Source organism: Bos grunniens, chromosome 21 (assembly GCF_055505025.1).
Source record: "Bos grunniens cultivar Pamir isolate PY7600 chromosome 21, Bosgru_T2T1.0, whole genome shotgun sequence".
NCBI classification, from domain to species: Eukaryota; Metazoa; Chordata; class Mammalia; order Artiodactyla; family Bovidae; genus Bos; species Bos grunniens.
The window spans coordinates 12,311,781-12,325,859 of record NC_141185.1 but is presented as its reverse complement, the minus strand read 5'-3'; the positions used below and the strand labels follow the sequence as shown (position 1 = coordinate 12,325,859).

Here is a 14,079-nt window from a genome sequence, read left to right as displayed (position 1 = left end):
CAGAACACTCAAGAAGGGTGGCATTGAAATTTCCTCTTGGTGTTTAAGATCTGTATGAGGGCACCCCGAACTAACTTTATCCTCTGTGGATTCATTTCTCAGACTGTCTAAATAAATGTCATTTTTTGTTGTTGTGTGCCTTTGATATTGCAGTGGAAAAAGTGGCTGTAATTTGTAGATTTCTGGATATTCACTCAGTGACCAAAAACCACCTACTGAAATACTCCCTGGCACACGCCTTCTGCTGCTTCCTGACAGCTGTGGAGGACGTCAACCCAGCTGTGGCTACGAGGGCCGGTCTCCTGCTTGACACCATAAAGAGGCCAGCACTGCAGGTGATGTTCCTGCCCTGTGATGGGCATTGTCTGCTCCGCATATGGCACTCTGCTCTTCTGTACCAACTCACTGAGTCATTTGTCACATAACACACACAAAATGCTGCTGCTGCTGATAACACCAGAAATTTTTTTTTCTGCTCAGAGAAGGACTTTGAGAGATATTTACTCATTGGTGACAACTTTACTTCTCAATATAATATCAATACAACTTCATAATAACTACTTTATTCCATCCTTGTATAGCACATTATCCTTTCTTAAGTGATATCCTGCATTTTTCCCTTTGATTCTTATAAACCCCTGTGATAACTGAAAGATAAACTAGTCATTATCATGGCCATTGAATCCAGGGAATGAACCTGAGGTCACTGTCCTGGGTCATAACTGTAGACTTCTTGATTGTCATGAAGCTTTGCAACTTAACATTTCACATTTTGTGTGCTAACATTCTGTGCACTGTATATTTTTCCACATTCTGTAGTATTAAAAGTTTCAGTGCTGTATTCCTGCATGTCCCTCTCCAAATTCTCAAAGAACATGTGTCTAAGGAAGTCTTTACTAGTCTCAGCTTCCAGTTTCGACACTGGAAATTTTTTAATTGGGAACAACATCCTAGAACCACAACATGTTAACAGACCTCTTGTTTTCTTTGTTGATTCTTTCTTTTCAGTTTTTGTCCCCATGCTGCTATCATTTCTGCCAGATGCAGTATTGTATAATTTTTTGTATGTGGCAGACTTTTAAGCTAGGTTGGTTTATTTTCTACCATTCAACTGACTCCAGAGTGGGAAGAAGTGAAAAGTGAAAGTGTTAGTTGCTCAGTCATGTCTGACTTTTTGCAACCCCATGAACTGCAGATTGCTAGGCTCCTCTGTCCATGGGATTTTCCAGACAAGAATACTGGAGTGGGTTGCCATTTCCTTCCCCAGGAGTCTTCCTGGTCCAGGGATCGAACCCAGGTTCCTGCATTGCAGGGAGACTCTTTACCACCTGAACTGCCTGGGAAGCCCCAGGGTGGGAAGTTCTTGTCATTAAAGCTAGATGCTAAGAGAAATCAGATGAATGATAATATAGATCAGAGCAAAATAAGAGAAGGTAAATATGCTGCTGAAACAAAATGCCACAAATTAACATCTGAGAGACATGAAATGTGAGACCTGGAGAGAATTGTTTATCCTGTTTGGTACCTTTATTTTATACTTGAAGAAATGAAGTCTCAGAGAGATAATGTGGCTTTTCAAAGAACACAGAGTGAATTCAGGGGAGAACCAAGTTTAGACCCTCCAAAGTCCTGTTCTGCTGTTTTTCCACATTAGCATATTGTTATTATTAAAAGTAACAATAATGGGAAGAACCAAAATTTGTGAAACATATATTGTATTTCCAGGGCAATGTATTATAAGTGTTCCATCATGTATTACCTCATTTAATCCTCACAATAACCTCTTGTGTGTTCCAAATTTACAGATAGAGAAGTTGAGAGTTAGAAAGGTTAAGTAACTTTTTCAGAGTTACATGGCTAGTAAGTGGAAGTGCATCTTCTTTTTGGTAGGAAAAAAAGTGTGGGAGAGCAATTTCTCCTAATCATTGAATATTCCTTAAATTTTGACTTAGAAATTTGAGCTACATGTATATTATTGATTTTTCCTGATACATTGTATAATAACCACTTAATCCATATATCCTCAAACCAATTTTTTTTTAATGCCCATAGTGTCTACTAAGAGAATCATACTTCCAAAACTACATTTTAGAATACACATAGACAGTAGACGGTGAAAGTCGTTTATAGTATTGAGTATTCGGAGTAAGTGGTCATTATACAATGTATCAGAAAAATCAGTAATATACATGTAGCTCAGATTTCTGAGTCAAAATTCAAGAGATATTCAATGATTAGATGAACCTTCTCTCCCACATTTCCCCCCTACCAAAAACCCAATCCAAGAAGATTTCAACTGAATCATTCCCCGTTGTAAGTGTGTATTGAGGAGGCTGCCTTATTTCACTGTGCTTAGTGTATGTACATCTGACTTTTTTTTAACCTTTTCTCCAGGGTCTGTGTCTTTGTCTTGACTTCCAGTTTGATACTGTGGTTAAAGATCGACCCACAATATTGAGCAAGCTTTTACTCTTACATTTTCTCAAGCAAGATATTCCTGCTTTGAGTTGGGAGTTCTTTGTCAACAGATTTGAAACGCTTTCTTTGGAAGCTCAGCTACATTTGGATTGTAACAAAGAATTTCCTTTTCCTACAAGTAAGCAAAACAAAGAACTTGCTTTAAAAGTCAGTTCCTATTCCTGTGCTTGCTGGATAAGCTGGATTCTCTGCATGTAGTTTCATTTCCCATTATGGAAACTACCTTGACTTCATATACTCAGTTCATCAAATGTTTATCGAATATCTACTGTTGTAGTCTGCAGGTTAATTATTTTCTGGCACTTCAACATCAAAATTCTCATTTATTTGAGGACCAATGAGAACCATTTGTGACTCTGTGTTCCTTAAATATTATTCAATCATCTGTTTATGTTTGTGAACAACTTTGTGAGATTTATTTGTACTTTGTAAATTTACACTTCCTTGCTTAGTAATTAGTTACCTGTAGCTCTAAATAGATGGAGGAAAGACTTTGGTCACTCGACTATTTATCCAGTGATAAAATTAGATAGTTTAACCCTACAATTTAAACAGAAAAATGATAAGTGATAGTTGAAACAGGTAATAGTTACATTTTTTAAAATATAAATCTTATCATAGAGGGAGACAGATGAATGAGAAGTGTATCCATGGAAATGATTTTTAATATTGAAAATATATGCATATGGATTGTTTCAGAATAGTTGTATATAACTTAGCTAGTTAAGGAAAATGATCGCCTCTAATTCCTTTTGCAAAGCTATCACTGCTGTGAGGACCAATGTCGCTAACCTCAGTGATGCCGCGTTGTGGAAGATCAAGAGGGCTCGTTTTGCAAGGAACCGCCAGAAAAGCGTGCGTTCCCTCCGAGACAGCGTGAAAGGACCCGCGGAATCCAAGAGGGCGCTCTCCCTCCCCGAGACCCTAACCTCCAAAATCCGTTGAGTATCTTCTTCCATCCTCCCTTTAAATCTGTTTGATGTCTTTCTGAGGCTGACCTGTCTTGTTGAATGTTCAGAGAGTAATGTACTTAGCAAACTGAGCTCCTTCAGTTGCATTGACCTTCACGTTCCCTAGAGGGTCCCCCCAGGTGTATCGGTGCCCTGGATGGCTTTTCCCGGCTGCTGGTGAAGCAAAGCCCTGATCCAGCAGTGGGTTGTTTTGAGACTTAGAAGGCAGCAAATCCACTGATGCATGGCATGAAATGCAGAAGAAGCATTTGTTCCTGAGCCCTAGAATATGAAGGTTTCCACCACTAGTATTGTAACCTAAGAGCTTCCTGGATGAAACTCTGACAAGACCCAGGGCAACTAAGAGGGGAGAGTGGAAATTTGGAATGCATGACAAAGGCAGCCAGCAGACTCCCAGAAACCAATAACAATGGTGTTTTCAAAAAAAGAAAAAATCAGGCTGAGGAGAAGTTGAATTTCTGCCCTACTTCACTAGATAATTTATAAATAAAAATAAACATCATTGCCATCTAAAAAAAAAAAAGCCATATATTATTGTTTTCCAAAGGTCTTTCTTTATAGAGCAGTTTTAAAGAAGACAAAAAATTATCAAATAACTAGATGAACTGTAACGATTAGCAATGGCTCACGAATGACAAATAATTAAAAATCATAACTGTCATCATATTAGTGAATGAGTGCATTAAATGTAACATTTATGAAATGATTTAATTTTTAAATAACTGTCGTGAAGTTAATAGCACCATAAAACATATTTTTTTATCCTGTCAGAAGCTGAAATGTTTGCTTTTTCATTGGCATTTCTTAGAAGACAGCTTTATGTGACATAACCATTTTTAATCATAAATATGATTTTATTTTGTTTATTGCATTTTCTCTATTTTATGACAAGCTATGGAAATGTGGTATTTTGAACTTTGGAAGAGTCATTGAAAGCCCTTTAAGCAATCAATAACTCAGCTTTTCAGGGAGCAAAGATAATAAGAGATGGCCATTTAAGAATAACCTCTAGCAGTATCAGGACCAGGTGAAACTGCATCAGATCCTAGAAAACAGTACTTAAGTAAATTACAATTTCTATATGAATTTCCCAGCTCTTTTATTTAACTAATCAGTTTGGGACCTAAAGTTTATTTATTGATATTTCTTGTTCATTGATTCACATGACGATTTTTGAAGGATAAGAATTGAAGCCACATTGAAGGATGTTCTTTAGATTCAAAGAAAACCACAAAACTTTTAGGACTAAACCTCTTGTCTGTGATGTTAATTACAAATAAGAAAGCACAACTTGCTCCTGCTATCCAATGCAGTTAGCGCTGAGTATGTTTTCTAGGCTCAAGTTGTTTTTAATGCTTATTTAAATAGAGTTGTTGTTGATTTTTAAGCTGTGAGGTTGACCAGGCATGAGCAGTCTGCTCCAGCTCTCGGTGGGACACCCGAACAGACGCCAGGTGGGTACTTCTGACGTTGAAGGGCCGTGTGCAAGTGTCTATCACAGGTGGACAAGGTAAAAAATGAGGTGTCTCTAACTGGACCTGATTGATGTAATTATGATTGGAAAGCTCCAAGGGTTTCACCCCAGACACTCAAGTGTGTGAGTCCCTGACATGGCAATTCTTTCAATTTTCAAATTGGCAGATGACTTTTAATCCTGTTAACTTATGGTCCAGTAAGAAGCATCCTGTTACCCAAGGGGTGTGCACTTTTTCCCCCGAGAGCCAATATGAATAGAATGATGCATAGCACTTATATTTGTATGTGTTTTTACACATAGAAATATTACTTTCATATATATCTGCTCTAGGAAAAACATTTCATTTACATTTTAAAAGGTTATACATTTAAGCCACCATCATTCACTCATCCCCTTAGCCATTTCTGATTCTTTGCAACTCTCACATGCATTTCTATCTCTCAGAGAAAGGAGGATTTCCATTCTTTAGAGGATCATATTCAGCTTGGTAGAGGGTAACTAACTATCTTTTGATATTTTGATAGATAGTTTATCATAAAGTATCTTTAGGGTTGAAGGGATGCTGGCAAAGCTACTACAGACCGAATGTTATCTACACACTTAATTCTGTGCTTGTTGGGAAAATTGTGGAGATTCTGAGTACCTGCCTGTTTGTCCAAAACAAACCTGGTTAACTGCCACCTATGTATCATGCTATACAATGTCTGGTTTTTCATCTAAGAATAGTTTTAAAATAAACTTTTCAGAATGGTACCGATACTCTCAGAAGGAAAATTTCAAGTAAGAAGACATTCAAGAATGTGTTCTAAAGGGACTTCCCTGGTGATCTAGTGGTTAAGAAACCACCTGCCAGTGCAGGGGACATGGGTTTGATCTCTGGTCTGGAGAGATCCCACATGTGGCGGGGTAGCTCACCCTGTGTGCCGCAACTCCTGAAGCCCGTGCATTCTAGAGCCGGGGCTAACGCAGCACGAGGAGCCACCACGGCGAGAAGCCTGCCCGTCACAGTGAAGAGTAGCTCCCGCTCACTGCAACTAGAGAAAGCCCTTGCCTAGCAATGAAGACCCATTGCAGCCAGAAAATAAATAAATAAATTTATTTAAAAAATAATCTGCTAGAAAGAGAACCAGTGAGGGGTGGGAGAGGAGGAGAAGAGAGAGAGCCCCTAATATTAGGAATGCAAATGGCAGATGTTCGTCAAAGTGTATTTTCTCTTGTAAAACTCATGAGATAAAAGGGACAGCAGACATGTCTCAGAGTCCCTCTACTTTGTTTTTTTGTTTTGTTTTGGGCTGTGGTGGGTCTTCATTGCAGTGCATGGGCTGTTCGTTGTGGAGCACGGGCTTTAGAGCGCACAGGCTCTTTAGCTGAGGTGCTCCGGCTCAATTGCCCCACATCATGTGGAATCTTTCTTCCCTGACCATGGATGGAACCTTCATCCCCTGCATTGGAAGGCAAATTCTTAATCACTGGATCACCAGGAAGTCCCCCTCTCTCTACTTTGTTTTAGCATCACTCAGGCCTCAACTGTTCGGAGGTTTTTGTTTTTTTTATTTAAAGAATAAAAATAAGAATTTCTGACCCTGTGTGTCATTAAAAATATGAAAATCACTCCTTTCCTCTTCAGTTAACTCTTTTTGAGATTGGTTCTTATGGAATTTCATAAATTATCTTTATCTCACCATATCTTTTCATCTTAAGGCTTAGTTGAAAAGCTAGTCTTTATTATTACCCATTTAAACAATCCTATCTGGAGAAGAAAATGGCAACCCACTCCAGTGTTCTTGCCTAGAGAATCCCGTGGACAGAGGAGCCTGGGGGCTGCTGTCCATAGGGTCGCACAGAGTCGGACATGACTAAAGTGACTTAGCATGCATGCATGCAAACAATCCTATCATAGGAGTCCTCTCACATGTCTTTGGAAAAGCATATACATATGTATCTTGAAGTTAAGCTTTTAGGTGTCTAATTGTCCCACCAAAAGTGATCAGATGGAAAAAGGGCAGATGACAGCATTGTTTAAATTAAATAAAAAGCTGAGGCTTCTAGAGAGGTAATTATATGACACCACCATAAGCAAAACTTGCTTAGATTTGGAAACAGATGGCTCAGCTTTTAAGGCAATTTGAAACTAGTTTTTCATTTTTGCATTATTATTTACTGAACACTGAGTGTTTTACCCTGGAAGCAAAAACACGCCAGGATAATCATAAGATTGTACAGGGTGGTTTAAGATAGTAATTAAATAGAAACCAAAGACCTTGCTGTTTAAGGAAGATACTTTTGTTTGGAATAAGTAATGAGCGCCTCTGTGCAAGACCTCTTATTGATTAGGCCCGAAATAAGGCAGATGTCCTTTAATTATGCAGCAAGACTTAATTTTAGTTGATATTTAGGTCGAAACTTTTGGCACTGGATATACAGTTTATGACTCTCTAATCTTAGCCTTTATATATTGCCCAGAGCAAATTTTTCAACAGAAACATGCTTGTAAAGAGGGGAAACTCTGCAAGGCTACCAAAGAGTTGTGTTATTCTGTTGACTTTTTTTATGAGTTAATAATTTTATTTTATTTTTAATTGGAGGATAATTGCTTTACAAATTTGTATTGTTTTTTGCTGTACAGTAACATGAGTCAGTCATAAGTATATATATATTTATCTCAAAGACCTCTGTGCATATAAGTAAAATTCATAGACTGTCATAGCTGAAACATTAGAGATATGTTAACATTCTCATTTTCCAGAAGAGGAAACTGAGGCTTCCAGAAAGGAACAGGTTTCACAAACTTGTTGATGACAGATCTGGATCTCAAGCCCGCATGTCTTGATCTGTCTTGCAAGACACGTATGGTAGTGCTAGCAGGAAGGAGCTCAGCACCTTCATTTAATCCTAACTGATGAAATACACAATTTCACCTGCTAATCCGAAGTTGGTGTAATTATAAATTATATATAAGCTGTTTTTTCACTGATGCTTTGAGAATTGGGAATTCTTTGTTTTTGGTGATTCAGAACACCTTTTGAATAGTAATTGAATATAATGCAGCAGTTACATAATTGGACAATACTGAAATGGTATCAACCCCATGGGAAACTTAATCATATCTTGTTCCCATCCCCTGGAATGAGTAATTAAATAATAGTAGGTATATAATGTTAATAATAAAAACAGCAAGAATGTTTATATATGTAGCGTACCTCTTTATAAAGAGTGTTTTTAATGCAAATTATCTAATTTCAATTTCACAACAATTCTGCATATGCATAAAGTATTTTTTCCACTTTATATACAGACAGGAAAACTGAGGGCATGAAGGGCTAAGTAATTCTGCTTGCCTAATTTGCTCAAGGTCACATGTAACTAATTAGTTAGAGACTTGAGTCCAGGAGACTTGATCTGCTTTTCTTTCCACTAAAGCTACCTCTCAATGAGTTCGTCTACGGGTATTCCTGTCTTAGGGGACGCGAGGACACCAGTCTTGTCAGGGAGCTGACCTGGGCATTCAAGCCCGCTACAGTGTGATGTAAGCCCATGGGTGTCCAGACCAAAGGATCTTCCTGAATAAGAGTCACAAATCGGTCTGAAGAGCCAATCTAATCCCTAAAGGGACATGGATACTTGCAATTCTACTCCAACCTAAAGAGAAATCTTAAGCTCTCTTGGTCTGAATTTATATCAACAAGAGAATGTACTTAATACTGGGAATAATAAGTAAAGCTCTCGTGCATTCCTGCCTCCCTCTTAGTGTTCAGCCTAGAATTCCAACGAACTTCTCTTGAGGCTCTTTCTTTTTTTTCTAGAGGTGGCTAACAGTTCATGTTTTCACTAACTTGCAAAATTGGAATCTTCTCGACCCAGGGATCAAACCCGGGTCTCTTGCATTAGAATTTAATTGTTTATATAGGAATTCCCTTGTATGAAATGATAGTTTTGGAAATGAGAGTTTCTATTGAACAAAGCATTACTGGGCACTTGCTGTACTAGGAGGAATGTAGAGATACATCAGAAATTTTTATACTGTCCACTTGCTTATAGTCAAGTAAGAGAGATGAAGTGTGACCATAAGTGAGCTCTCATCTCCAGAGAAAGTGATTGTACTACAGGTTCATTCATGTCAACTGCGGTGGGAGGAGAGCTGGACGTAACAGGGAAGGTCTCGTGGGCAGGTGACTTCTCAGTCAGGCTGAGACAGGTGGGTAGGAGGTAAATCATAGTGATAGATGTGGGAGAGAGGCAGGGATGGGAAGCATATGCGGCTTTGCAGTCAGCATCTGGCCCCATCTTTCCAGCCCTTCTGTGGCTTTGTGCATACACAACAGAACTGCTGTGAATGAAGCCTCAAGTCGAATGAATGAGCTAGGGAGATCAGTGAGGTAGTGTCGTTAGAACTGCCAACACGGTGCAGACTCATTTATAGCGCTCGCTCGTTGGTTTCTCTGGACCGAATGCAGAATAAGCTCGTGGAAGCCTCCTTCCACCACCTAATTGCCATTTGTTGGTTTGTCACTTGCTGGAGGGGTCAGTGAGTTGACCTCCACAGAGGAATGTTCTCTATTTCCTTACCTACTTCTTTGCTCTTTGGGGACTTCATCCATTTTTCTCCCGTGTAGAAAAGATCTGAAATATTTACTTAAATTCAGGGCACTTAAACATTTACAAGTAATGAACATCTACTATGTGTCAATCACTGCCCCCTATTCTGTGAGAGGCGTAAAATTTGGATAAGACATATTACTTACCTTTGAGGAGTCTTTATTCTTCCCTCCTTTCTTGTTTTTAGAGATTTATAGAATTTAGGGGTCACAGTTGCTGAGAGGAGGGTGGGCATATTAATAAGAATGGCTCCTGGGGGCCACATTCATGGGATAACGTTGGGGGTGGGGGTGGAGGGCCACCTTGCAAGGTGAATAGAGCACCATGAGAGAGGGCACCAAGGTGCCAGAGGCTGGCTCCATTCTGAGGTCCAGAAGCAGCCCAGTGTTTATGTAAGGATGCCGAGCTTCTGGGATGGAGCAGCAGGAGATGTCTGGAAAAGCAGATCCTGATCCTGCCTGGTTTCAGATCTTCTAAGTAAATAAAATTGTATTCTACTGTGGCATTTCAATCAGTTGCGCCTCTCTGTGGACAGATTGTGATGGACCCAGTCCATGTTAAAGTTAGGCTAGGAATCATTCTGCCTCTACAGCAGTAAAGATGTTTACATTTTTCTTTGCAAAAAGGAGAAAATCAAATCTCTTAACATGTTCAATGTCTATAGTTAAAACAGATTTAAGAACTTCATAGACTAGAATTCAAAAGTAAACATGTTCATCGTCACACTTTGGAGAAAATATTATAGGCTTTTAGTTTTAAAATGGAAATTTTATATCCTTTATAGATAACTAAACCAGTAATTTTATCTTTATCAATAAAGAAAGTTTCAGCTTTCCTAACCTCATTTTTCTTAGGGGTTTGATTAAGGTAACTTTTCTTAATGAAGAGTGGTGGCAATCACATTCTTACAGTCCTTTAAAAGAAAGACAGTATGCAAAGTGCAGACTTTCGAAGCCCTCACTTGGAGGAGTGAGTTATTGGAACTAAAAGAGATTTTTTTTCACTTTATGAGAAAGGTTCCATTAACCAGTTCTTTTGTCAATACAGTTAATGGTTTGTTAAAGATCACTCACTGCTCAGGGAAAGCAAAAAGCCACAACCTTAAAGCTGAGCACTGCAGATCAATGAAGATCAATCTAAAATGAAGATAGGGCCTTTGTGAAATGATACTTAGTCACTGGGAAAATATGGTTTGATTTGAAACGCTAAGGTGACACACTTTGAAAATGATTATCTACTTGCAGTGGGGCGAAGAGATTTGAAATATTTAAAGTTGAAGTCTGATGGTTTATTTTCTATACTCAAGGTGATAGAAGGAAATGGGGAGCCCATGTCCTAGCTGAGCCTTGTCTGGAGCTCCCTTTCTTCTGTTTGAATTCCCTGGACTCTCAGGGCTAGACAGCAAAGGTGCATCTCCTTCTTGAATGCTCCTCAGTTCTGTTTTTAACTTTGGGGCTTTGGAGTCTAGCCAGTCTGGACTTGGAGGTGGCCGAGCAGAACTGAGTGATATCATACTCTCCTAAACCTTGCCCCCCAGAGCTACGATGAATTGAGGAATGAACTTATAGCATCATAACAGCCATCACCTGCTGCTACAATGGCATTGAACCCTGCAGGGCGCCTAGAGTCTCACACTTGTCAGGTTTTGGCCCAAACTTGCCCAAAGCAATAACCTCCTTCTAGTTATAAAGTAATAATACTCTGAAGAAAAAGAAAATCAAGATTGAATATTTTTCAATGCTGAAAAGATAGTTCTCTAAACTTTTAAAATGAGAATTTGGTCTGATCTTCTATTTCAAACATTTAATTATAATATACATCAGTGCTTTATATTCATGACCTTTCATGAAATAGGATGTTCCACGTGAATTGATTTTTTTTTTTCTGGTGGCTCATGCCTGCCTAATGAATAATGATATTAACAACTGACTATTCCTGCATGTGAAACAGCATCATAAACAAATCTTTAGGTTTTATTTGAATAATTTTTTGATAAAAAAGTCTCTAAAGTACACTGCACATATTTATTCCTTCATGAACAGACTATGAGACAGAAAATGTTGTTAATGTTCAAGGGTTATAGTGAAGTTTGTTAGGTGATTTCCCCTATATTAGACGTTCTTAGACTTGGCTGATTCTGTGACCTTTTCACTCACTGCCAAGATCCCATCTTAGGGCATCACTTTTGAGCAGATCAACATTCTGATCATCTGGGGAAGACTAGACAACCAAGCACATAAACTGTAGTATGTGCAGTTTCAAACTAGTAAATTTGGAATTTGACAGAGAAAGTGTTTAGGCTCCAGACAACTAATTTCTGTGGTCCCCAGAAAACATTCCTTCTATCTTGTTTCTCTTGGTTGGTCCTGGAAGACAGATTTTTGACAGATCAGTTGAGGAATTAAAGAATATGACTGACTATCTAGCTGTTTGTTGTATCCTGCATGCTGTAATTTAAATGGATAAAATCAGTTTGCTGTATAATGATTTGTAACCAAAGCTTGTCATCATTTAGAATGTTTTCTCTCAGAATGAGAGATGAGAATGATGTGTGCTCGTCTAACCCACCAGGCAAAAGCTTTGTTTCCAATTCAGAAATTCTCATGTCAAAGGAAGGAGAAGGATGCAGAGAGTATTTTGAATAAGGCCCCAAATATAAATATAGGAAAGCAGATCTCATTTTTCCTTCCCTCAAAGTCCTAAACTAAAGGGCAGAAAACAAGGGGAGACAGGGTATAATTTCTGACTTTAAGAAATAACTGAGAAAGTCCATGTCAGGGACCTGTTCAGACGTGATTATTTGTTAGGTTAAAAGTAAGTTAGGGGCTGAGGTATTTTTTCTTTGCATGTGAATTTCAGCTCACCTTCATGTGGCGTGTTTCTGTTTTTAAAAGTTCATGCTTCTTTCTTTCTGTCTGTGCCCTCCCACCCCTTGTGTGCTTCTCATTACATACAGCAGGAATTATCATTTGCTATTTCTAATTTTGAATGTATAATTCAAAGAGTACACACTGCTGTTATCTCAGAATTTGGAGAAGGAAACTTTTTTTTTTTGCCTCAGCTGATTTTTGAACATAACTGAATGGAGATAATAATTTAAACAAGGTAACCCAATGGATGTTTTAGTTGCTCAGCAGATTTAATGAATATTATTTTGTGGTTATTCTTACCTATTTATTTTACAAAGCTGGAAGGAAAATGTCTCTTTATTAAGGTAAAACTTTGCCAAGGTATTTAAAAGTTCTCTAAATGTAAATTGCGTGTAGGTATTTGTCTTGCTGTCAGAAGATAACTTTGCTTTCTACTGCCATGTTTTTATTTGCATTCCCTTATTCTTCCCAGGTAGCACTGGTGATAAAGAACCTGCCTGCCAAAGCAGGAGATATTAAGAGACCCAGGGTTCGATCCCCGGGTGGGGAAGATCCCCACGAGGAGGGCATGGCAACCCACTCCAGCATTCTTGCCTGGAGAATCCCATGGACAGAGGAGCCTGGTGGGCTACAGTCCATGGGATCGCACAGAGTCCAACACGACTGAAGCGACTTAGCACACATGCATTCTTCCCAAATTGGTTGTTGATACAACAACATAACTTCCATCCTGGGAGCAGTGCTTTGCTTAGTAGGCCATATTATGTCTGAGTTTGTCTAGAACAGACCTTTAAATATTTAGAGGCAGCAGACAAAGTGGTGCTTGATCAATAAGTGAAATTTGACTGTAAACTTACTTGTGGGGGAGCCACCCACTGATGGCCTTTCTTGTACCGACAGGACAACAGTCCCCTGAGAATGACAACACCATCAAGGACCTGCTCCCCGAAGACGCTGGAATCGACCACCAGACAGTGCACCAGCTGATCACAGTGCTCATGAAGTTCATGGCCAAGGACGAGAGCAGCGCCGAGTCGGACATCAGCAGCGCCAAGGCCTTCAACACGGTCAAGCGGCACCTCTACGTCTTACTCGGCTACGACCAGCAGGAAGGCTGCTTCATGATCGCGCCTCAGAAAATGCGCCTGTCAACTTGCTTTAATGCATTTATTGCAGGGATTGCCCAGGTAAGTGGAAGCTTTCACGAGTCATGCCGTTAGGCTTTTAGTCCAAACGCGTCATTAAATTCCATTTAGCCAACACTGGTTGAGCGTAAAGCTTTGCGCAAGTTACTTTACTGTGTCAGTCATTCAGTTGTGTCTGACTCTTTTGTGACCTGTGGGCTGCAGCCCAGCCAGGCTCCTCTGTCTGTAGTAGCCATTTACTTCTCCAGGGGAATCTTCCCAACCCAGGGATTGAACCTGTGTCTCCTGCATTGCAGATGGATTCTTTACCTTCTGAGCCACCAGGGAAGCCAGGGGTGTATAGAAGACATCAGCAGCCTGATAACATAAAGGGAGTTGGGGATTTACGGGGGTGGGGAGGGGAGTATACATAAAACCTAGCACTTAAGAATTAAAAAAAAAAATTATTTATTTATTCTTGGCTGCATTGCTGTACGCAGGACCTCTCAAAAAAATTATTTATTTATTCTTGGCTGCATTGCTGTACGCAGGACCTCTCTAGT

At 39.3% G+C, this 14,079-nt stretch overlaps 1 protein-coding gene across 7 annotated transcripts in view; it reads left to right on the top strand.

The window, feature by feature from the left end:
- Nucleotides 1–14,079, top strand: part of UNC79 (unc-79 subunit of NALCN channel complex) — a 277,121-nt gene that overhangs the window by 170,571 nt on the left and 92,471 nt on the right. For 5 of the 7 annotated variants that reach the window (XM_086363153.1, XM_086363151.1, XM_086363149.1 and 2 more), the window contains 5 exons: nt 154–335; nt 2,395–2,596; nt 3,239–3,418; nt 4,838–4,903; nt 13,293–13,579. In XM_086363153.1, the coding sequence (XP_086219279.1) occupies nt 154–335; nt 2,395–2,596; nt 3,239–3,418; nt 4,838–4,903; nt 13,293–13,579 (917 nt within the window). The remainder of the gene's footprint in view (nt 1–153; nt 336–2,394; nt 2,597–3,238; nt 3,419–4,837; nt 4,904–13,292; nt 13,580–14,079) is intronic. The other 2 variants (XM_086363156.1, XM_086363150.1) reach the window with 1 other exon arrangement.